Source organism: Petromyzon marinus, chromosome 4, assembly GCF_048934315.1.
Source record: "Petromyzon marinus isolate PM22_M1 ecotype Great Lakes invasive population chromosome 4, UKy_Petmar_22M1.pri1.0, whole genome shotgun sequence".
Lineage (NCBI taxonomy): Eukaryota > Metazoa > Chordata > Hyperoartia > Petromyzontiformes > Petromyzontidae > Petromyzon > Petromyzon marinus.
The window spans coordinates 13,423,013-13,447,520 of NC_133670.1; the positions used below are offsets into that span (position 1 = coordinate 13,423,013).

A 24,508-nucleotide genomic window follows, 5' to 3' on the forward strand; every position below is an offset into this window, starting at 1 on the left:
ACGAGGACGGTCACAAGTCTCCGGTCACACTTCGTGTTGCCGGGCACACAGGCGGATGGATTGTGCAAGGCACGCAATTACAGTCACACGGATACAAAAAGAGACAGTCTCGCAGCCACACGCATGTGCAAGGTACACAAGCAGAACACGTGTACAGGCACACGAACAATCGGTCATATAATTGGGCCACAAACAATGACACGGTCATGCAGGGATACGCACAATCATAGATGGTCTCATAGTCAACATACATGTGAAAGCACACAAGCAGACACGTACGTAAATAATATCACAAACTACAACGTTACAGGGGCATAAAAAGTTCTAGTTACACAGGCACACACAAAATCACTGTCTTACAGTCACACGCATGTGTAGATACATAAGCAGATACATGTGGAGGCACACAGTCACATAGTCCCACACATTTACACGGTCACACATGTGCAAACACACCATTACACTATCGTGCATACAATGTAAAGGCAGATACATACAGACACGTATACAGGCACGCATGTAGATACATTTAATTAATTATTGAACTACAACCAAGTAAGATGCTTTGTAAAAAAGTTACCTGAATTCCATTCCCGGTAATAGCTAACGTTATTCGAGAGTGATATCTGAACCAGTACTGCCCCCCCCCTCCCACACCACTGCACAACCCTCACTGACAAATGTACTGAAAAATGGGAATCAACCTCACGATGCCTTCATCCAGCGGTGGTTTGAAAATTGGCTGCAAATCATACTTATTGTATTTATACGAGAACCTATTGAGAGATGTGGCGAGATGTTAACTACCTCGCCTGGTATGCAGGATGTACGTGGGTTCGATCCCGATCCTGGTGCCTGTATATTTGGAGTTTGCATGTTCTCCCTGTGGTCACGTGGATTTTTCTCCGGGTCCACGAGTTTTTCCCTCCACATTTATAAACATGCGTTTAGAATATTTGGCTTGCGATACATTTTCACATGAGCCACTTCGTTGAGCTAGCATTTGTGGCCAGGTCGCTTTTGAAAAAGAGCTATATAGCTCAGTGGGCCTTACCTTGTACAATAATAGTTTAGTTTATAGGAAGCCTCGTTTTCAAGGAGACCCTAGTCTAACGCACGCACAGACATACATGCATTGGTTTTCAGGCACACACATTGTACAATCATGCATCGCCATACGTTAAGGGACATTACGGTATTTATCTGTGAAACAGAACTGGAGATGTGCATGCATAAACATAAACAAAAATCAGACTGCGTTGCCACAAATAACTCAAGGCCCAACACATTTGTAATTAAGACGTATTTGCCGTATAACGTACTGCCTTAAACAATATGCAAACGTTTCAGGTAATGGTCCTTCTGAGTGAAGAAAGGGCAGAGATATTGCCTGACACAGTTTATTAACCTCTATACTGTGCTGATCTAATGATCGAAAAAGCACACAACACTTGACAATGTCCCTTTACACATGAACATAATGAGGCATTTGATTTCTTTGCAAACATTTCGTGAATAGATGTAATAATTGTGTTTCAACATCTGTTCCTGCTTCTTTGATGATGTCCACAGTTATATGATCTGGTCCCGGGGCTTTGCCTTTTTCAGAATGTGAAGAGCAGTTTACTTCTTCAAATGTGACATCTGTAATATCTCCACTTCATCTGAGGAATGAATCATTCATGGGATATTATTTTGCCTTAGAGATCTGCATATAATTTTCTATCATTTAACATAACCTTTGTAGGCTTTGTAAATCCATCCACTCAAGTGGAAATTGAAAGCAGTCATGGAAGCTCTTACAAACCAAGACAATATGTATATATTTTAAGAATACCAAACAAAAGTATGGAGAGGTGCATGCTTTGAATTACACTGAGACATTAATTCAAATGCATTAATTATAGAACATACGCAAGTTAAATACCTGATATTGACTGTTAAGTGGGCTATGGCGAGATACGTTGGTCAGGACTAACCACGGGATGGCAGCCAAAGAGTACATCCACCACAGAGAGAAGATGTTAGAGGTGGCGATGACTTTCAAAGCTCTTCAGCAATGTGAACATGATAGCTAATAATGATGAAAAGGCACAACGCGAACAGGTATAGACATTTGTAAGCATTGAAAGGCGTGAACAGTGCACATGCACGTATACGTTCATACATACACATGAAACTACACTTAGAGCAGTGATAACACGCTGATGTAGTTGATGACGGGGTGAGATAAGCGGATATAGAGACTTCCCAAAGGGATCGAGCAGTCTCGAGATTTCAAGCTTGTAAATATGTCCCTACGTTGAGAAAAAGCATGAAACGTAACATGTATTTTCTCTGCTAAATCTGAAAATACAAATTTTCGGGTCTCAAAAAGGTGGGGTAGAGGGAGGGAAGGGGAGCAATCCCCCCTCCACCGCCCTGGATCCGTCACTGAAGGAGAGATGTCGCAGGCGTGTTGTGTTGATGGCGATGGGGGCCCAGGGGTGTGGTGGGAAGAAGCAAATCATTGCAATACTGTACAACAACAAAAAAACACGTCGGGGCAGTGAGCCTTTATTAATACTCATGTTGAGGAGGGCGGATAAGGGCTTGCACAACAAGCGACCATCGGCAAGTCGCTAGCCACTCGCAGTGTTTACTTGGCTTATTTATTTAATGTAAACGGTTGTTGACCTTCATCCTGACCTGAGAATCTCACTGTATAATCATGCTGTCTCGTAGCGTGTAACTAACACCTTCAAACAAACGAACGCTAATTTTGCTGCGTTGGAGGGCGCTTGTTGTGTCTGCTTGCTGGTGGTGGAGGTGGTGATTGGGGGTGCTTGGGTTGAGCCCTGGTCAGGGTGAGGGTTAAACTGCGGGTCGGAATAACACGATGAAGGGGGTTCTTGTCACGGCCGGTGATGATGGTATGGTCATGTTTCTCTCCGGTTGTATTGTTCCATGCAGCTCACTTTGTACGATTCAAACACCGCCGAGTGCTTCCAGCGCTCCATTATATTTTATCAAACAAGTTTTTGATGTGAAATGTTTGGATTTACAGTTGACATGGTCATTCTTTTTTATGGCATTGCCATTTGTATTTCAGTTATTTTGTTGTACTTGAAAACACGCGACATTTCACAAGGGTGGTAGCCTTGAAATATATTTTTGTCCCAAAAAAATAGCGCTGGGTTATTATTACACAGCTTTAAAAATAGTGGCTAAAGTAGTGTTATTGATAGTTACACTACCGTAGATCATAAATAGCAAATGTTTCTGTATTCGCGTTTATTTGGCCGCCAGTGGAATGCGTTATTTTAATTCTACCACTGCAATGACATGCAGAACAAACGTGGGTAAATCATTTTTGGCACGATTTACACGCGCGGATGTAAGAGTGCCATGGCTATCGGTGGGGAGTGGACAAGGCAGAACGTTCTGTTCACTACTCTGGCACATTAACTACCCCGGAAATCTGACACTGCAATGCATGTTAATTGCTGCATGTGTAGCCACATGTTTACAACATTGCGTTTTGTCATGATATAAAAATGGGTCCCCAAAGCATGTTTTTAGCTCTCTTCTTACGCTTGTAAATGTGTGATCAGCAATCGGTTTTGATCTCTTTGCAAGAAACATCTTTCAATATATTTTCGCACGCTTGCTTCAACGCGATGTAACTGACTCGCCGATGGGCGTGAATGGAAATATTTAAAAATAAGTCTATTGTTCAACAAGTATGTTGTTGGGACAATTACAAAGGAATAAACCTGTCAGACGAAATATTGTTTCCCATTCTCTTCAGGGAATTAATTTCTCCCACGTTAGGAGACAGTTGTGGTGCTGTGGGGATAATGTTACTACGCACTGCACTCTTACAGTGGGTGTGGGGGGAACCACAGGAGTGGTGGTGTGAGCCCATTGGTGTAGGATCCGAGGGGCTCCCGTGCGCAGTGTTGGTGCTAATATGGCCATTGTTGTGTATACAGGGTGTAGCTGTTGTCAAGAGGCTGTCAGGCGCACTGACAGCTGTGACCCAACACACGTGCCCTGGTCCGGTGTGAGTTGGTGTTGGCTGGAAGGAGTGGAGGGGGGGGGAGGTCAGCGCCGGTGGTGATGGAGTTAGCATTGGGGGTGTTGAACCGGAGAGAACCACACGCAGAAATTCACGAAACGTCCATGTGGATGCCGAGCCAGGTTAGGGTCACGCGTCTGCCCGGCACAGGAGCCATTTTGTCGTCGCAGCCGTCAGTCTCCTCCTCCCTTCGGTCCGCATTAGGAGGCAGCATGGCGTGAAGACGCGAGCGAAATCCCCGGATTGCGACGCGGAGCACTTCACTGCATTACGCGCAGCACGATTAATTTCCTCCCGCTGTGATGAATCTCCCGGCAGCTACACCCCCTCCCACGAGCCCCGCCCCCCGCTAATAGCCCCGCCCACAGCCTCTCAGCCCCCGCCCCCACGAGATGCCCCCGCCCCCACGGGATCCCCCCCCCCCTCTCAACCCTCAAAGCCTCGCTTGAGCTCCCCACCCTCGCCAAACCCTCCACCGCGACCTCATCCCCATTCAGCCCCACCCCCCTCGTCCCTCTTTGGGCCACACGCCCCAACCTGTTCGTAGCTCCGCCTCTAACTCCGTCTCTAGACCCCCCCCCGCCGCTCCCCCCCACCGACCCCATCGCCCCCCCCCACCCTAGCCTCCGCCCCTCGACCAACCCTATTGTCCACATTGCCTGAGCAGGTCGCGTTGCGGCGACTCCCATTGGCCACTCGCGTGGCCAATAGCGGCGCGTGGGCAAGGGGGATCCTCGCGACAGTGATCACGTGCTCGCGCTGCAGCCAATAGTCGTGAGGCGTCGGGGAAGGCGGGTGACGATTGGTGGTGATGTCACGTGTCCCCACATCTTAAATTGAGGGGCCATCTTGGGTAGGGAGAGGCTCCGTCTCTATGGTGGGTGGACGACTGCCGTTTTGCATCCTTGACCAATTCGCTTGTAAAGTGACGCGTAGTTTGTTGTTTAACGACGCCGTGCGTCGATTGTTCGCGTTCTAAGTTCGAGCAAACGTAGCCTTCCCTGCGTATTTTAAAGTTAACATCGCGGACCGTTTAGTCAGGAAGGAGGAAGCTGCGGTCTTTGCGCCCTTTATCATAGACTCTGCCGTCTTCGTGCTTCTGCGACAACGCTGCCCGAGCAGGCATGGAGGCGCAAACACTCGCGACGGTGCAAACGAGGCGCGCGCATAGCCGCCTTCATACGTCGGGCGTCGCGGAGAGGCAAAAGGCAGTATCGGACGGGAGCGTATACAAGTGTTTTAGCATGTGGTGGGGGTTACGGGTGCTCGGTTTTTTTTTTGTAATACAGCAACGTGATGGTAATAATGTTAACAATAACAAGTCAGCTGTGGGCGTCTACACTCGGCCGCGTCACGTGGTCTTAGTATCACGTGACGCGTTGGCCGTTGCCCTAGGCTACGCAGGGAGGCGGGGTTGAGGACGGGAGTGACGACACTCCGCACCGTCACGTGGTGTGGGGATGAGGTGCGGGGGGGGGTGACGCCGAGGGGCGGGGCTGAAGAGGGGGGAGGAGGGGCGGGGCTGAAGAGGGAGCCGCCATCACGGGCGAGGCTGCCGTCGTCTGTGCGTGCGAGGGATTTACGCGGCGGCGGCGGCGGTGGCGTGAGCGAGGTTTTTTTTTTTAACACTCCGAGTCGCATCTGTTATAATTAGTCGGCACGGTGGAGGGCAGTGTAAAGAAGAGCTGTGTGGCTGAACGAGTTGCCTTGCCGGGTCCTTTCCTGGCTTCGCCACGGTGGCTTTGCTCTCGACATTTGTCCGCCTTTAAAATAGGCACGTCTTCGCCTCTTCTTCTTCTTGTTGTTCACGGTGGTTTCGGCTGATTTTGTTAGTGGTCGTGGCGATGTTATTGTTCATGTCTAAATGCGGCTTGGGTGTTTTTGGTGGCATTGTTTTGGTGTGAGGAGTATCTTGAGCGTGTGGTTGGTTGCCTCGCTGGGCCCCAAATTCTCGGCGTTTTAAATGCCCCACTCTTGTCTATGTGGCAAGGAGTCCATCGTGTATATGGCCATACGCGTGTCTCTTGTAGTGTGTTGTGTACTCGTAGTCAAACAAAATCCGCCCTTTGACTTATCCCTTTTTTATAAAGTTTCTAATCTCCAAATGTACAGTTGAATATTTGCCGCAAGACACTGTCCATGTAATACGTTGACTTAACACGGAGGCATTCGCAACCAATATCCATAAATACAGGTTGTTTTGGGTTAGTTCGCGTAAATATATAAATGTGTCGTTTAACCTGTGCCGTGTGGTGGCGGGTTTAACGACACCTACATTTACTTGATCTAACAAAAAAAACCTGGGTTATGGACGTAGACTTTTATGTTTGATTACTGCTACATTTGTACCATCTTATCGGCCAGCCTCATTGCTGCTCATACCGAATTGTTAAAAAGTTGAGTGCTGTGGTTAGTGCTTAGGGTTTTCTGATTTGTTTAAGCAGGACAATATACTGTCACCCTTTTTACTTTTTAATACTTAAGCTAACATAATAAGAATGTGACCGACAAAGTGATGTTTTTGCCAATCGCAGCGTATACGCTAGAGGCACGAAGTATACACTATTGTTACCTGTATCCAACGTTCATATTAGCTATTGATTAATTGTTATGATGTAAAGTATAATTTACGTTAAATTCGCGTATCCAATGTGTGCTGTGTTTGAAAAACTAGTTTCTCAAGATAACGAGATAGAAGGCCCTGAAGATATTTGCGCTTTAGCAATGCTATAAACACAGGGATGCGCAGGACATTTGAACCAAATAAGGTAACTGAGTTGTACCTATCCTTTACCTGAAGTAAGTACGTCAACCTCACTGAATGTGTTTTTTAAATGCGTAACCATGTGGTTCTGTGAATTTATTACGTCCTTCTGTACACTTGAACGTGTTCGAAATTATGTGCGTTCTACATAATGTGTTTGTTGACGTTTTGTAAAGTTAATTTAAGCGTTCCATTTAAAATCGTGCTTTAATTTGGTTACATTACAATTTTTAATTTTCCATTAAGTCATTTTTGTTGTGGCTGACATTTACCAAGGTCAACAGTTATATTATTTTCCCTGATTTTAATGTTAATTCAGGAAGCCAATGTAATTATTATGATAAATGCTATTTAACTGCTGTGAATGTAATGCTCCTGTCATTACTTCATGTCTCTTTGTGATATATTGACCCAACGACATGGGTCATTGTGGGTGCATTAATATAGTTTATTTCATAACGGTACAATCTAATTCACTGTTTTGACATGTTAAATAAAAGCATTGTTTTTCTTACTAGTTTAGTGAATTTTGTTCCTGTTACGATAATTAAATTACAATGTGCAATTTAGTTTTCGAATGCAATCTTAAACCAATTTGTTAAAATAACTTTTAATATTTTTTGTTATATAAGTAATGTAACATCTGTGCCATTTAAGTTTCCCTCAATGTTTATTTCCCTATGACAAAATCACCTGGAATGGGCCTGATATCAAATCTTGGAAACTAAGCAGGGTTGAGCCTGGATAGTACTTGGATGGGCGACTACCATGCAAAACAGGTGATGTAGGCTGTGATGCTATGCGGTGGGCAGCAAAAGGCAGTGGAGAACAACCAATTGTACTGTGCATGTATGCAAACCACTTTCACCAACCTACATTGCCCAGCGTAAGGAAGTATGGTTCAATCACCCCCACAACCCGCTTGGGGTGGATTGATCCTCGTCTAATATTGGATTGACAAAGGGCTGTATATGAACATTGTTTATTTGGGAGGGCACTGATGCGTGGTCCCAGTGATCTAAATTTGATTCCTGATGATGGCTAACATCTGTGGCATGTGAAATAAAAACTGGTCCTGGGTTCCCTCTTTCTTTCACCCACTCATACTGACCAGTGTTAAGTTTCGTCAAACAGCCACTGGGGAGGATGTAAATAGATAAAGGGTTATTTCAGAAAATGTGCAATTATAAATCTCAATCGAGACCAGAGAAACCAGCTCTTGCACTTGCTGTGAAGAATGGCCATTGCCTAAAACTACGCCTGTTGTATATATTTTATTGAAGGCATTGTTGACAAAGGTGAGTTTTAGTTAATTGTGCTTGTACACCACTGCTAAAGCAGCATCGCTAAACAACTCCAATTGGAGTTGGCAACAGTGGAGATGCTGTTGTGTTAAAGGCACACCGCACATTAAAATGGAAACTTGTTTTCACTATCCCATGTGGTGGGTTCGTGTGGCCCTCAGTCTTGGTTTCTGATTTTTGTATCATGGGATTTTTATTTTTGTATTAATTGAAAAATGCCCATTAAGTATATTAATCAGTATTTGTTATAAATGAGATGTAACTCGGCCAGCCAACGTTTGTGTAGGAAAACTACAGACTCGGTCTAGATGTATTGTGTCCCCCCCCCCCCCTCCATGAATTGACCTCGAACATGTTTTTTGTTGGCATATTCATTTCTGTTTGAAATAAACCTTAAAATCTATCACGTTTTAGAGACTTATAGGGGTCACAAGACTGCTGCACCACCCTGTATGCAATGTAGCTTATTATTGTAGATTACATTTCCTAGAATATTAGGTTTATCCTTTGCATGCATCTGTATTTTTATTTGAGTTAAAATTTGTTTTCTCAGGGGAAATTATAAGCAATCGTTAACTTCTGTAATTAATGATGTGCCTGTTTTGGTGGCCCTTTAATTATAAGCACGGCTGTGCTTATGGCCAGGTGTGATCTGACCCAAATAAACTACTGTACAGGAAAGAAAATGTGCATTTTATCGGCAGTATCTGCCTGCAACATTTTCCTCTGAGTCATTATGTTTACTACATGGTGAAAGCCTTACAATGTCGCCATTCCGTAATGCCACAATACATCTTGCTTACGCACATGAGCTGATCTTATAGCTCCATCTCCACAGTGGTTCGCCTTGTCGAGTGTTCTCTTTCCTCTTGTGTTTCAATGTAATTCCAAACATGTATCTCCATGTTACATTGTATACTTTTCAGTTTTTATTCTTTATGGTTGAAGTGCAACATACATTTCTAACAATTTAAATTAACCTTTATTCAAGCAATAGATATTTGTTTACTTCCAAACACAATTAGCTTTGAACGGTATTAATTGCTCGTTGCTGTACTTATCGGATACAAGGCATCCTGACATACCTGGTTCTTATTTTTCGACTACAAAATGTACCAATTCAGTTAATGCACGTGTATGCACATCTGTATTGTAATAAAATGCAACATATTACTGTACCTGATAAGACTAAATATGGAGGATTTTGTGTATATATGGTTTTATTCTTGTATACATTTTCTAAACCTAACAAGCCATTTAATGTGCTTCATCAGATAATGTTCGATGATAATAGATTTTTCCTTGATGCTTATCTAAATTATGTTACTTTCTCCCTGGGACTTGTGGCTTCCATCATTGGACTGGCGATAATCTTTTTTTTATTTATTCTGCTTGTGTACAACACCTTCAGATATAGCCACATTTAGATACTATATATTAAACATTGCTAAAATGGTGTTTGTTTTTATTGCGTAATTATCCAAACTGCGTAAGAGTTTGTTAATTGCACTTAATCTCGGACATAGCCACATTATGTAATTTTAGGAAGCTATGTGACCAGCTGATGAAATGTGGTTTCGCAATTCATCGGGCTGGAAACCCTAAATTTTCTGTATTGTGTTGTGCATGTACAGAAAGTAAACTGGATTCACCATGGTGCAACTTGTAGTGGTGAACAAAACTGTAGCTTTGTAATATGAGTGTCTAAGGTATTAAAGCCGAACACTCTACGTATTGTAAATCTTATTAATTTCATTTTGTACAGGTCTGGGTGAACAAAAGGGAAGAGCCTGTTAACAGAAACTGGGAGTTGCGGAGCACTGGAAGGGACGTGCAGAGCCAAAGGCCATCTTGCACAAATTCTGTCAGTCAGAGGCTTGTTGGCATGGGCTGTTCCAGCAGCAGAGCGGTAGGTCTGTACGAAGGTCATTAGTGAGCGCGTTTATTTGTTAAAGTGAATATAAACTGGTCTTTTATGTTCATTCTGAAAAATATTTGTTGTTTAATTGACATGGACCCAAAAACACGATCAATTGTCTGTTTATCATGTGCATTAACGGCCTTTTGTCAGTCCACTACTGGATGATGGCCTCCCTATCCTGTTTGTGTTCACGGGGGGTGGTGGAGGTTGACCACACTTGACCGTGCTGGTTGGTGTGACGGTATTTTCTTATAGTCGGTCATAAGTAGTGGAAATCTTAAACTTGCATGCATGAAATGAGTTATCACACAGAAATGAATGTAATGCACTGCAATAAACAATGCATATTGCAGTGCAATATAATGTAAACGTCAACCTATGTGGGTACAACAAGCGAGATTTTATGAATTGCCACTACTAAATGTTTACGAACATTTTAAAACAATGTTCCTTTCGGTTTTCACATCACAACTATAGTTATAAAAACACTGATTAGCAGCGAAATGTTCCCCGAATTACAATTATAAATAAATGCTTGTCAATACATTAAAATTGTTAACATAGTAAGTTCATGTATGTCTAACGTTACTGCTTTGTTAAACTGACACTTTAACAGACGCGATGTTGATTTTTTTAAATCTTTGAACATTACAAAACGGGATATTTATACTACTATCGTAAGGCAAAATTTTACTTCTCACTTGGGCAAAGAGATTCTTTGCAGTAATATGATTTAAAGCTTAGTAACTGGATTACTGTCAGATTTCATAATGTCAGCACTGGTGCAGCTTAATCTGTATGGAATATTGATGAAGCTTTCAAAAAGGTTGTGGTTATTGATTTGTTTACTATGTATTGGAGTTCTAGTCAACATTTCTTTGTTTTTAATATTTATTCCAGAAGGTGTTAAAGTTTTCTTTCCAGCAAATGGAGTTATGTAATATATGTAGACTTTGTTTCATCGTCTTGATGCACAATGTTTCTGTACCATTTTACATAAAACAAAGGTATTAATATGTTGCCACATTCACTCGTTTCCAAGTAAATTCTTCATTGTGCTCCATGACAGCTGTCTCCACGTGACTCGGCTGGCTCTCGGGACACGGCACGTATGGACAGCCGTGGCAGCTCGGCTAGATCGAGCCGGGATAATGGTTCTGCTGGTGCCACAGCGCGTCAACTCTCTCCACACGAGGAGCTCTCGAAGCGGCCGAAACTCCTGTCTTCCAGCTCTGCAGCCCCTCTGCCAGCCAACAGTGGTTGGTAGCACCCAGTCGAGTTGTTGCATTGTAAAAAGAAAGTCAACTTAAACACCTTTTGACATAATTAAGCTTAATATACCTTCTGACAATATATAGTAAATCTGGAGGTAGTTAAGAATATGAATGAGATGGATATTTTATAAAGTGTTAGTACACACTACATCCAGAGTTTTGTTTTCTTAAAAGCCGCAGGGAGAAATGTTCGACTGAAAATATAATTTTCATAATATTTGTTTTCGAAGGCCCAACCTTACAAAGAAGACCAGTGCCTTCGGACATTAGCTTGCCTACTGATGCCTCTGGGATTGGAGATGCAACATTGCCAGGACATGGAAGGAACAGAGAGAACTTGACATCAAGCAGGATCTATCCTTTGAACCACAGGTCACGGACGTTTGATTTTGGTGAGCATGTTTTTTGCCAAATAATTTTCTTGCAAGCAGCCACCTGTATTTTCATCCTTGTCTAATTTTAATAGACTTGTGTTTTAACATTTTGTGATAATTTTTTCCCTGAAGTATCACTTCCATCGTTCATAAATAGATTTTGTCTTGGGGGGGGGGGGAAACTTCACCTTTTGAATTAAATGTATTGTAACAACCATTCCTTAAAACATATGGTCCCACCCTTATTCCAAATATGTTGTTTATAAATATGCTTTCTAGGTGTACACAATATGTTCAGTGCTATTTTGGTTGAGCAATGTTGGAAATTAATGCATATTCAGATTTTCTGCCCACGGGTCCATTTCATATCACAACTCCCTCGATCCCATCCACATCCCCCTCCATACAACACCACTCTCGGTACTAAATATATTGAAGCACAAATTGTAAAAAAACGCAGTAGAGGTGGTTTCTCTTTGCCTTTTTAAATGGGTTTTTAGGTGACGCCATCATTTCATGTAGTGCAACATCATATTTGGGACATAATTGAAATTTTTAGTGCCAGATGAAGGCCTCTCCCACCATGTCATTCATGGCAGTTGTTGGACTTTCATAATACTGGTCAATGCAAGTTGGATAAGCTATTCCTAGTCACATGTTGACATCCGTGGCTGGTAATTCAACTCTTGCCGCTGGGATCATAGCACAGTGCGCTAACCACTGCATCACCACTCCATTCAATAACATCGGATGTAAATGTACGATTTGATGTTTTGCAGGTGGTTAGCAAAGAGGGTGCATTTTGACCAATCTTGTGTTCTTTTTCCTTTTTAGATACGGAGCAAGACAGATTATCTGCTCACCTGGCTCAGGGAGCACGCCCCAGGCATGTATATAACAGACATGCTACTGAAGTAAGAGAACCCAACTACATAGAACCTGATTATATGTCAAGCCCATTACCCAGAGGCTACAGAGAACGATCGTATGCATTTCTGTCACGGAGGCAAACCAGTATGAATCGAGGTACCAATGAAACCCGCACAGCACGCACAGGAAATGACCCTGAGGAGCTTTCATCAGTACGTCGTTCATGGGTGCCATACTCTATACCTTCAAGCTCCCATCAAGGATCGGAATGCTTGCTCCCTCATATGTCTGTATCGGCTGCAAGCAGCAGGCAGTCTTCTGAGGTTGGGCATGCACAGGACATTAATGCAGGGGCATCGGCAGCTGCACGTCGCAACCCTTCTGGAAACGAGCCCGCATTTTCTTACTTTAGGGTGCCCCATACAGAAGAAGGGATTGATTTATCTCGAGAGAATTGGAATGAGAGTGGGCTGCGTAGAAGAACAACTGGTAGGTCGGTACCACAAAATGCTAACCCTGAAATAGATGGACTAAGTGGTTTCACAGATTCAAATTTACCTAGCCGTTGGGCAAGTACAAGGTTATCAGCAGCCCGAGATATTATGCATGACATGGAGAGGTCAGGAGTTTCTCTAAGATTGAGTGAATTAAGGAGAAGATTGCTGACGACTTCTGGAGGTGTGGGGTTAGGAAGAGGAGAAAATGTGTCAAATCCATACCAAAATGCTTCTTCTTTAAGGACTACTGTTAACAATTTGAGAGCCGATAGGCAAACAGACAGACAGCCAGACCCTGTCCAACAGACTGGCTTCACAAGATTTGGAGCAAGGAGAGGAACTAATTCTCGCTCAACAGTTGAAATGGCTGCATCCGAAACAGAAGGCATTAATATGCAAAGTTCCTGGCCTGAAGGCAATGTGCAAAATGGGAATGTGGCACAAAATGAGACTTTACGATCAAATATGTCTCCATACTTGAGGGATGCAAGTCCAGTGCAACGGTGCATGGGTAGGGGCAGAAGGGTTCCTAGAGAAGAATCTTCAAGACCACCTACTTTTTCATACTTTCCAAGTCTTGGCTTTGAGTCTCCATTAAGGCAATGGCAAGAAAATACAGATCTTCGAAGACAACGTGCTGATTCCCCCTATGTTAACACCTTTTCTGTCAATAATACACTTCCATATCGTGCATATTCATCACCACATGACACTTCGGACTCCTTTGACATAGATCTTAGCTACATCCTAGATGGGGCATCTGACTCGAGTTCCAGTGCATCAGGCAGAATACAGAGCAATGAGAGCATCGGTGCTAGTAGTGCTGGCAGCAGTTCTTCGGGGCCATTCCAAAGTAGCCCAGTTTCGACAGCATCTCGCACGAGTCGGGATGATGAGGTGCGCGTTCTGGGAATCGTCCCGGGCTCCAGCTCCCTGCTTTTCTCCTTATCTGACCGGAGCGCTGGATTTGGATCCGTCGCTGAGGACAATGTCACCTCAACAGCTACAGCTCGCCACAGACGTACAGTGGGTACTTCTCAGCCAGTGACATCCCGACTGGGTACACATGAAATGTCATCTGCCCAGCTGCTGCCCTCTCGTGATCCTGAAAGGCTCCGGCAAATACAAGAAAGGTAAAAAAGTAATGGAGTCTCGTTTATAATTTTGCTAGCTTCTTGTGTTGTGCTTTACTAGTGTACATTTTTTGCCTTTTTCTTCTGGTGTAACCTGTTTAGCGGTTATTTGTTCCCGACGTGTGTTCAGACTGCTGATGGAGGACTCTGATGAGGAAGAAGGAGACCTCTGCCGCATCTGCCAGATGAGCGCTGTGGCTCCAGGCAACCTGCTCGTTGTCCCCTGTAGCTGTACAGGCAGCCTGCAGTATGTCCACCAGGACTGCATGCGGCGCTGGCTCGAGGCCAAGATTAAGTCTGGTGAGAGCCAAGTGCCATTCACTGATGCCCCCACTTTGGACGTGTACATATGGGCACAGAAACTTGTCTTTCAGCACATTGACTTCTACATAGCATGTCTATTAAGCAATATTTTTTGGGGGAAAATGGTTTTTCAGTGTTTTCCTACCTTAGTTTTTAGTAATCATTGTTTTTCAAAAGGTGATGACTGTAATTGTGTGTGTGACGAGGGCAGGCATTTGCAGGAAAATTGTCAACCTGCACATTGTTCTGTCTGAACACAGGTGCCGAGCTGTCGGCAGTGCTGCACTGTGAGCTGTGCAAGCAACTACTCCGTTTTGAGGTGGAGGGGTTCGACATACACCAGCTCTATCAAGAGCACTCTGCCAATCAGGTCAGCTCTTTGGGCATACATGAGGGAAGGAAAATCCAAACCAGAGACATTTAATTTATAAAAAATATGACCATCTACAAAGTAAGCTACATTGTTTATTTACATTGTATTTTCAATGCCTATAATCAAGCCATCAATCTTCTTTGGTTCTTTCGGTAAAGTCACGTAGAATGAGAATAAAATAAATTGATAAAATAAAATAACACAATAAAAATTCTCACGACGTTCCGGCCACAACACAAGCGGCCTTCATCAGGTGAAGGGACAAGACTGTCTAGAGGACAGAGTTAATTGGTTTTCATTCTACGTGACTTTACCGAAAGAACCAAAGAAGATGAATCCTTGCAGTCACGAAAGCTTTAAATCCAAGCAATCAATGTTTTAGGAAGAAGGTAAATGTGTGCATATTGATTATCCTAAGTAACCATATGAGACTTTTAGCAGTGTTACTGATGCAAACCATGATTGTTCATTGTGTTATAACCCCCACTTAGCTTTTTAACCAAATGTGCATCTTTGTATAACAGCGTGGTGATTACCAAGTTACAGCTGAAATGAATAACAATCCAACACATCCTAAATTAAATGTTATTAGCACTGTGGACCGCTCCCTGATTTTTTTTTCCCCCCACTTGGCAAGCTGTGGCGCTTTTCATCCTCATAGACAATATATTCTGCTGAAAAGGATGAACGCTGTTGTGCATCGGTGAACAGACAATCCCAAATCTGTCTGGTCTGTACAGTTTGTGCCAGCAAGATTATATGACTGCGCATACAGTAGCACGTCTCTTTTGTTCTCTGATAAACATATCACTGTCGCTATAAGATGCGAGCAGTTCAATTTCCAAGTGTATTATTTGCGAAGGCCATGTAATGCCAAACGAACATTTCCATCATTTGGGTACCTGTGTGTGCACCGACTTTTAGCCTTTATCCTTTTCTGTGCTGTAACAACAAATGTGGTTCATCATTAGACCTCTTTTGCCAGTACCAGACTGTAATAATAGGGTTTTTCCCCTTTTTTCTGGCAACAAAACTGAAACCTTTTTACAAGGATTCATGTCTGCATTAACCACAATACCTGCAGTCAAAATGCAAACAAAAAACATACTATATGCATATATTATGATAATATAGTGTATTTATTGTTTAAAATTTGACTACAGGTATTGTGGTTAATGCAGACATGAATCCTTGTGAAAAGGTTTCAGTTTTGTTGCCAGAAAAAAGGGGAAAAACCCTATTATTACATTTGGGTACTGGCAAAGGAGGTCTAATGATGTAGATGCTCACCCCGAGCCCTCATTGCTTTGATAGTGCATTGTCTTTGAGCTGTACGCCTTCTGGCGTCACGTGGTCGAGCACCAATTGGGTCGAGGCTCAAAAGAAAGCCGTCCCTTGGTGTGGACCAATCAGTTTCAAGGACAATGCATATATTATCAGTGTTTTTTGTTTGCATTTTGACTGCAGGTATTGTGGTTAATGCAGACATGAATCCTTGTCAAAAGCTTTCAGTTTTGTTGCCAGAAAAGGGGAAAAACCCTATTATAACAAATGTGGCGTTAACTAGCCATGATACATTTACATTGAAAAAGAGCTGTGTTTTTGCATACAATATCTTGGTTTATTTGCACTTATGTACACATTGAGGCAAACGGCTAACAATTTTCATTACCAATGCAATAACACTGCTGTCATCCTGAGAAATTATCAAAAATTGCATCACTGAATTTTACCCAATACAGTATTTAGTCATCAAAACTGCAATAATGGATTCTCATGAATGAGAAATGTAAATGGCCAACATTTCTGGATGGGGTTTTGTGGGTCAGAAGCTGAGAACAGCAAGCTCACAAAGGCTTGGCTTTGCCTCTGGATGTGGAAATCAAACTCACGAACAGTATTGTATTACCTTTCGTAAGCTAACCACATGAATGCACTTATAGTTACGGCCATTTTAAGAGCAACTTGAGTTTTTGGTACGAATATTACAGTATGTAAACGTTGAATTTGGAATCGGGATGGTGATGGGGGTGGCGAGTTCTCAAGTTTTACCTATTGCATACATTATCAATGACACAAAATATTGTATAATAATTACTTGATTTTTCTTACCCCTTTAAGTTCTCTCCATGGATAAAAAAAAATGGCAGCCTTGTTTATAACAGCTGATGAAGCGAGTGCTTTTTGTTCACAGGCCCAAAGTGACTTTGTTCACTCGGGGTTATACCTCGTACTGTTGCTACATCTTTGTGAACAGAGATTCAATGACATCTTGCGGAACCCTCGTCCTAACCGGGTAAGGCACTGAACATTTTGTACAATCTATGACAAATGAGTGTAAATTTGTTTCAAATAAACATACGGTGTCATTAATTGCAAGGGCAGAGTTAATTGGTTTCCATTAACATGTTCCACATTATGAATTATAACAATGCTCGGTTATTTTGTATTGTCTTCCCTAATTCTCATTTAGTTTATTTCTTACATATATTGTGCACATTAATGGAAAGTTGAAAAGCTTATTCCCTGCAAAAAGCATTCTTCTAATGAGTTTTTCAACAAGCACTTGGAAGCTACATAAATATATTAAATGTACTTATCATTGCTCTAATTGTGTTTTGTTAAAATGTGCACACCAGGTAAGTTTTTTAAATGTCTAAAGGTAAGGAGGAACACTTGCAGATGTTGATATTGTTATTAGCTTTCATCAGGAACTTGGTTACTGTACATTTTTATATTCCAGTTATTACATCTGACAAGGTTGTTTCCACGGCTTCAGCAGGATGACCATGAAAGTAGGTTTACTATATTCCTGCCTCACCATACCAAGGAATGTAAAAGGCACAAAGCATGTTTCGGTGGTTGACCCTTTCACAGCTGCTGTGTGATTTCCCTTTGAGTACAGATGGCTTGATTAGAATTCAGCAGGCACACCAGCAAGCTGTTTTCATTTTTTCCAGTTTAACAAGGACACTGGTGCCATGTACCTATTTCCAGCAGCATTATTGTCAATGTCTTTTGACCTTGGAAGCCCGTGGATTTAATGCAATAATCCTAGACGAATTGGCCTGTTCAGAGAGAATTAATATTTCTTTGAACTGTAATATTTTCTGTGCTGCGATGAAAATAAAGCATTGTCCTTTCAGGTTCAAAAGTAAAAGTTAACATGGCAAAAAATAGTTGCCAAATACTGCGGAGAATGTCTTAAGTTAGTGTGCCCTCGTACACAATTATGAAATGAACAGCATGCTTTAAAAGGTATTCAAGCTTTGAAATCACTCAAAAATTTGTAATTGATTAAGCGTTTATATCCCTTGATGAATGCATGCATCCTTTTAATTTGTATCCGTTTTCATTTCCTTTTGTTATTGATATTTTAAAAAGTAAGATTTCTTCAGATTAATTTGCTTGTTGCACTTTAACGATTTCTGTGTTTAAAAAATCTTCAGTGATTTAAGTGTACTGTTTGTGTAGTTGTATCCCCATAAATCGGTTATACATTTCCACTAAATGTGACAATGTTGATTTAGAATGACATGCCTCAAAAGAAGGCCAGCCATAGGAATACTATATACAGCGTCCTAGTAATGGCAGGATATCCGTACCATGCTACCGGCAGGAATTGTGCAATGTTGAATTTTTTTGGTAATTGACGTCATATCTATAAAAATCATAGCGTATTCAAGTGTCTGTTTAATTGCATACCAATTATCCATACTTGTACATTACTCATCTTTTGCCCGCTGAATAATGTACGATAAAATGTGTATTTGAACCTTATGGCGGGACCCCAAGGTCCCGAATAAACAAGTCTAAATCGTAATTTATTTTTGGCGACGCCGTCCCACCGCGCACAAACACTGCGACCCACCTGGCGTGGATCATTCTGTTGTCATGTCCAAGCGCAGCGAGGACTAATGCGCAGAAGAAACAAAACGTTGAAACTTTGATTAGCGCATCGTGTAGAGTTCGTCGAGAGGAATAGATTGGCGTATCGTTCGCCTTCAACAGACATAAAATTACGTCACAATGCAGTTTATGCGAGAGCCGGGGGCTTATGGGACCCCCGGGGGGCCCGCCATAAGGTTAATTTGTCCAAAGGTGAACACACCTCGAAACTGCTAAATAAGTGTGTGTAAGATTAACATTCGTGATGGTCTTGTTTATGTTCCCACAATTAACTATTATGTAGAGAAAGTAGGAAATAAACATCTCCATAACGGTTGTGTTTTTCACAATTTCATTATCCGTAAGTGAAACAAACATTTCAGTTGTGTGAAAAGTATGTATTTGAACTAATTTCACCATATGTAGCCAACTTCTAATCGGAGGTGTGGGAATGTTATGGGATATTGCTTTTAGTACTTTAGTTCTTATTTACTTTAGTTCTTATTACTGGATGCATTTTCTGAGTCTTAAGGTGATAACAGTTTATCTAGATATTAAATTATGAATATGATCATACGTCAACAATATGAAGAAATACAGTAAATTATTGAACAATGTGGGCATCCATACAGTGTAGGAATTATCGCAACAGGTTTTATATTAATTATACGAACCTGGTGCATTTTAGTTAAACGTCTCCTTAATTTGATTGTTGTGAGCCACTTAAAATGTTCCATCACATCCAATTTCATGGCTGTAAGCAAAAGGTCACGTCACTTGAGTTTTTACAGGTTTAATTGCATTCTCTGGTTGCTTTTTCTCTGCCAAGGCTCTGATGATGATGGCGATGACGACGAGGATGATGAATTCCAGGCTTTCAGAACTATCCTGCAGGATGGAACCATTTTGATTGCACGCAGCCGACGGCACCGAGATGTGTGAGGAAAAGGGCTGCACATTTGGCATCGGAGCTGTTTAGCACGGCTAATGTACGTAGATAAGGAACTAGTGGTGATTGACAGAGCAATGACGTAGGATTTTATTATCTTGTCAAGTTAGTGGTTTATGGTAGTCGATCAAAGCTCTACCTCTTTCTTTTGCTATCGCTTTATTTTAATCTAAAGTGACCGACTGCCTTAGCAAATTTTTTTGCCACCAAATGAAAAGCATTAATTCAATGGAAACTATTCTTTACACCAGCCTAAAGTGTATAATTCTTAGTGACTGGCATATATAATAGCACATGCTAATGGACCATATTAGTATGCTTCAATAAATACTGCATTTTGGCTGCCTTGCCCTGTAACATCATGAGGCATTAATTATGACAGTGGGTCTGGTTGTGGTTTTTTTCTTGCAGGCTTTAGTTTTGCTTAATCCGCTCTGAAACATATCTTTAAAAGCCTTTTAATTTGCATATGTTTGGATTTTTAGGATAATTTGTTTCAAAGATAATTGTTTCCATTCAATTGTGTATGATCTATGTATGGATGCATATTAATATATTGTGAATGGTGCAAATGCAGAATAATTGTAAACAAACATTTGTAACAAATCTCTAAAATGTTTGTTTTATAAAAGAGTTAATTCTGCACTACTGAACTTGTAAATGTATTTCTATGTGAAACATGCTCAATAGCAGAGGCTTGTTTAAAATGCAACGTTTTCAACATCAGAAATGCGATATCATTTCACCTTTTTATTTCCATACAAATGTTTTTTGTGGTATGCAGAAAGAGGGAAGAGTAGTTTCATGGTTATACCTTTTTTGTTTTCAGAAAAAAGCATACACACTTTTTGTGCATGTGTTAAAGGTTAAAAAATTTTGTTCTGAATGTGTGATCCATATGTTCAGGGTCTCTGCACTTGTGCGCGTGGTATCGAGTGCACTTGTGTTATTGTGGGTTTTTTTGTTGGGTAATTTTTGTTGCGTACCAAATGTATGTTTACACTTTATTTGCAGTTACTCGCCTGCTTTATTCATTGTATCTGTCTCATATGGATGTTGATTTTAAAATGCAATAAAACTATGGAATATGTGTACTGTATAATTTTTGAATACAGGTGATTAAATGTTACATTTTCCCTCTGTTCATTTATACAATTATTCATCTGTAAATTGTTTTTGGTCTTTTGGATTACCTTTTTACTACCTTAGAATTTTGCTAAGCCAAGGTAGACGATAAACTTTAAAGGAGATTTGAAGCTTTCGTGACTGCAGGAATCCATACTCTTTGGTTCTTTCAGTAAAATAATCTAGCAGTGGAACTGCTGAACCAGCGAGAGCTGTTACAACAAGGTTACATAGCCTGACATAACCTGGTTGTAACAGCTCTCGCTGGTTCAGCAGTTCCACTGCTGGATTTTTTTTTCCGCCTGAGGACGATCGCTTTTTGCGATTTGAAACGTGATGTATTTTTAACTTAATTGTTTTACCTACGTGACTTTTACCGAAAGAACCAAAGAGTAACCTTAAAGGTACGGAGTTTTCCTTTCTCTCAAATTATAGAATTAATGCTATACCTATGTAAGCATGTGTGTGTGTTAAATTTTAATGCAACAGTCAGTTGTGAAATGTAAATGTTTTTTAAGCACACAAGTGCTAAATTGGTTAACACTGGTTAATGTATTCTCTGCAATGGTTAAATTCCCGTCCAGGAAAATAATACAACAGAATACATTTTAGCAATTGTCCTAAACGGTCATCTACATTTTCAAACCAGTATAACCCCTGCTAGATAATTTGGATGGTTGATCCAATTGCGAATAGCCAATCCTGTTGGTCCTTTAGTCTAATTCTGATCGATTGGAATTGTATTTAAATTGCCTAATATGCTACATTACCCAACCACTGTTATTTAAAATGTGTTTATGCATAAGTCTGGAGCAGCAACTTTTTGGTGGGTCCTGCATTCAAGTTGAGGTTTAGCAAGTTCAATTTAATGAGTGGCATGTGGGAGGAAACCACAGACAATATCCATACTTCAGAGTAATCCAAAAGATCCTTACAGTGGTTCACAAGTCCACCTTTATTCCAACATCAGGTCCCCTCGCAGCTCGCTGGGTTTGCAACCCTGCCCACAAGCCTCAAAATAAAAAAAAGTAAAATAATGGTAATTCATATGAACTGGCTGGCTATCAATTATACTAAATTATATTAAAGTTTCTCAAGTAAAATTGTGATTTCCTGTAGGTTTTTCTCTATTGCAAAATAGAAAGTTTGCACAATTGTGATTCTTTGCATCCATTATAAATCGGTGATTATAAAAATGCAATCAAGATTTGGCCCAATGTTAATTCGGTCATCTATAGATTCAACCTTGGTTAATCCAATTTTTACAAACCAATGCTTATTTCTTGATGCAAAAATCTCGAATCGATCCAAAAGGAACAATGTTTTGGTTAAATTTGGACGTGTACTTTGCAGACAGCACCGCAAGACTTATTTACATTAATTACAAATGTTTTTTGAACATTTTGGAAGTAGGAAAATCAAGTTGTAATTAAAGGGATGTAAAATTTTGATTTAAAGCTTTCGTGACTGCAGGGATTCATTCTTGGTTCTTTCGGTAAAGTCACGTAGAAGGGAACAAAATATAAAACAAGAAAATTCTCGACGTTTCGACTGCAACACAAGCAATCAGGTGAGAAAACCACAGCAAGAAAATATGAAAAAAGTGTCGGTTTTTTAAACGTTAGCACCATGGAGAGCGATTTGGCAGTTGTTCAGATGGACGAGTCCATCTATGATCGGAAAAGAGGGGGGGGGGGGTGACGAAAATAATGGATGTGGTCTGAAAGCCACCGTAAGCGTGAACAATCAAGACCCGAAATTGTTTATCAAATCCTTCCAATGATTGCTAAGCCAGAATGCATCTTCTCGGTTGAAATTGTATATGTGGATAGCCTCATTAACGAATCTCTCATGGTAACCAGATGGCTGGCAAAGAACCTCTGTCTTGGGGAAGTCAATGTCATGTGAGCCTACTGAATTATACTGGTAGGAACGAAGTTGTAAACTGAGTGTACCAGCCTGCAATAGATTAATGTGTCCGTCCGTCCCCTTTCAATACTTTAACGAAGTGAAAAATTCCAATGTTCCTACCAGCCCGCCCTGCAGGGACCTTTTAACAGTGATCTGCCACGGCCGAGGTGTTGGTCCTACCGTGTTTCAGGTCTGCTTTGTGTTCACGAATGCGGTCCGAGACATGTCGTTTGGTTTTTCCAATGTAACTACTACCACAGAGGCAACTTAGTTTGTAGACGCCATGTATGTCTGGAATCACATCTTTTACAGATGGAACCAGATCACGGATTGTATGTAATGTGTTGAAACGGACCTGGATCTTGTGTTTATTCAAGATTTTGGAGATCTTTTTTGTGATACCCACAATGTAGGATAAAGTGATGGTTTTGAAAGGCTCCTCAAAAGGATCCTTCATGGTTGGAGTGATAGCTTTGCGGATTGTGTAGTCGGAGTAACCATTAGCCTTATTATTTTATTGTTTCCCTTCTACGTGACTTTACCGAAAGAACCAAGAATATAAAGGGATGTACTTGTATTTCTAATTTTCCCAGTTGCCTTAAATTAGTGTTTTTGTTGTGTGATCTTTGAGGGAATATAATGTGGTTGGGCTGAAAGCAGTGCTTAGCAAACCCACTCTTAGACGATTTAAGCAAGTTGTGGCGATTGTCTGTTAACCCATGCTTGATTTTGGTAACATTCCCCTTTTTTGACCGCTATCTTCGTATAAAAATGTTCAAGAAAAAGCACACCAGAATCTGCTATTATTACTGTTTTGTCACTTATCTAGTAAGGGGAGTGGGAAAGTGGTGGCCAATCGACCTTTAGTTATGCCAATCAACTTAAGTGCCCTCTTAAATTGTTCATTCGGCATCCTTTGTGAGGTGCGTTATTTTTTTGCACTTTTATCACTGAAGACTTGATCTGAGTGTAATCCACACAGCCGATTGCGATCTTCCACGTTACATGTAAGCACACCATTAGATATTATAGTCATCAAAGTTTACGGTCAAGTTATTAAATTTCCATTTTAGAAATTTATAATTGTATTATAAAGGCTAACCACTTTACATCAATGGGTTTTATAAGGTGCAACTACTGTACACATTAATATTTTTGGTATGCAAATCAGTGTTATGAATATTGCATGAGCTCCCATTGTCACTAAGTTGGGCAAAGATAGGTTTATGGAATTAAAATCTTGACACTGCATTGGCGTTGCACAGTAAATGTGGCAATAAGCAGCCGATTGGATGTATTGCAGACTACCTGTTATATGGTCAATCAATCCACAACACGACCACACGTGAAACTGAGCACCACTAGAGGGCGTACCCCAGGCCATTGGTTTTTAAGCAAGCGCGATTGTATTCCATTTAATGCATTCTCTTTGGTTCTTTCGGTAAAGTCACGGAGATAGAAAATGAATGGATCAAGACGTATTGATCACGACACAAGCAACCGTCATCAGGTGAAACAAACAGCAGAACTCCTACGTCAGCAGTTCTGCTGTTTCACCTGATGACGGTTGCTTGTGTCGCGATTGCAACGTCATCTAAGAAAATTCTATCTACGTGACTTTACCGAAAGAACCAAAGAGTATGGAATCCTGCAGTCACGAAAGCCTCAAATCAAGATGAAATGCATTCTTCAGGAAAACCTCACTCGAAGGCTGTGACCAATGAGATGTTAAACATGATTTTGTGTGCAGGCCTCATTCCCA

The 24,508-nt window shown here is 41.2% G+C and overlaps 1 protein-coding gene across 14 annotated transcripts; it reads left to right on the plus strand.

The window, feature by feature from the left end:
- The first annotated feature begins 4,826 nt into the window (after positions 1-4,826).
- Positions 4,827-20,800, plus strand: MARCHF7 (membrane associated ring-CH-type finger 7). Of its 14 annotated transcripts, none has more exons than XM_032946119.2 (11): positions 4,827-4,937; positions 6,735-6,828; positions 9,894-10,037; positions 11,119-11,308; positions 11,554-11,715; positions 12,532-14,197; positions 14,328-14,497; positions 14,761-14,870; positions 17,068-17,169; positions 17,617-17,668; positions 19,591-20,800. In XM_032946119.2, exons 2-11 carry the CDS (start codon positions 6,802-6,804, stop codon positions 19,701-19,703), a joined length of 2,736 nt encoding a protein of 911 aa, XP_032802010.2. In that variant the 5' UTR covers positions 4,827-4,937; positions 6,735-6,801; the 3' UTR covers positions 19,704-20,800. The 14 variants fall into 14 exon arrangements, with proteins under 14 accessions (XP_032802010.2, XP_032802015.2, XP_032802018.2 ...); XM_032946118.2 differs by lacking the exon at positions 4,827-4,937 and adding an exon at positions 4,944-5,182; XM_032946116.2 differs by lacking the exon at positions 4,827-4,937 and adding an exon at positions 5,564-5,672.
- Positions 20,801-24,508: the final 3,708 nt, after the last annotated feature.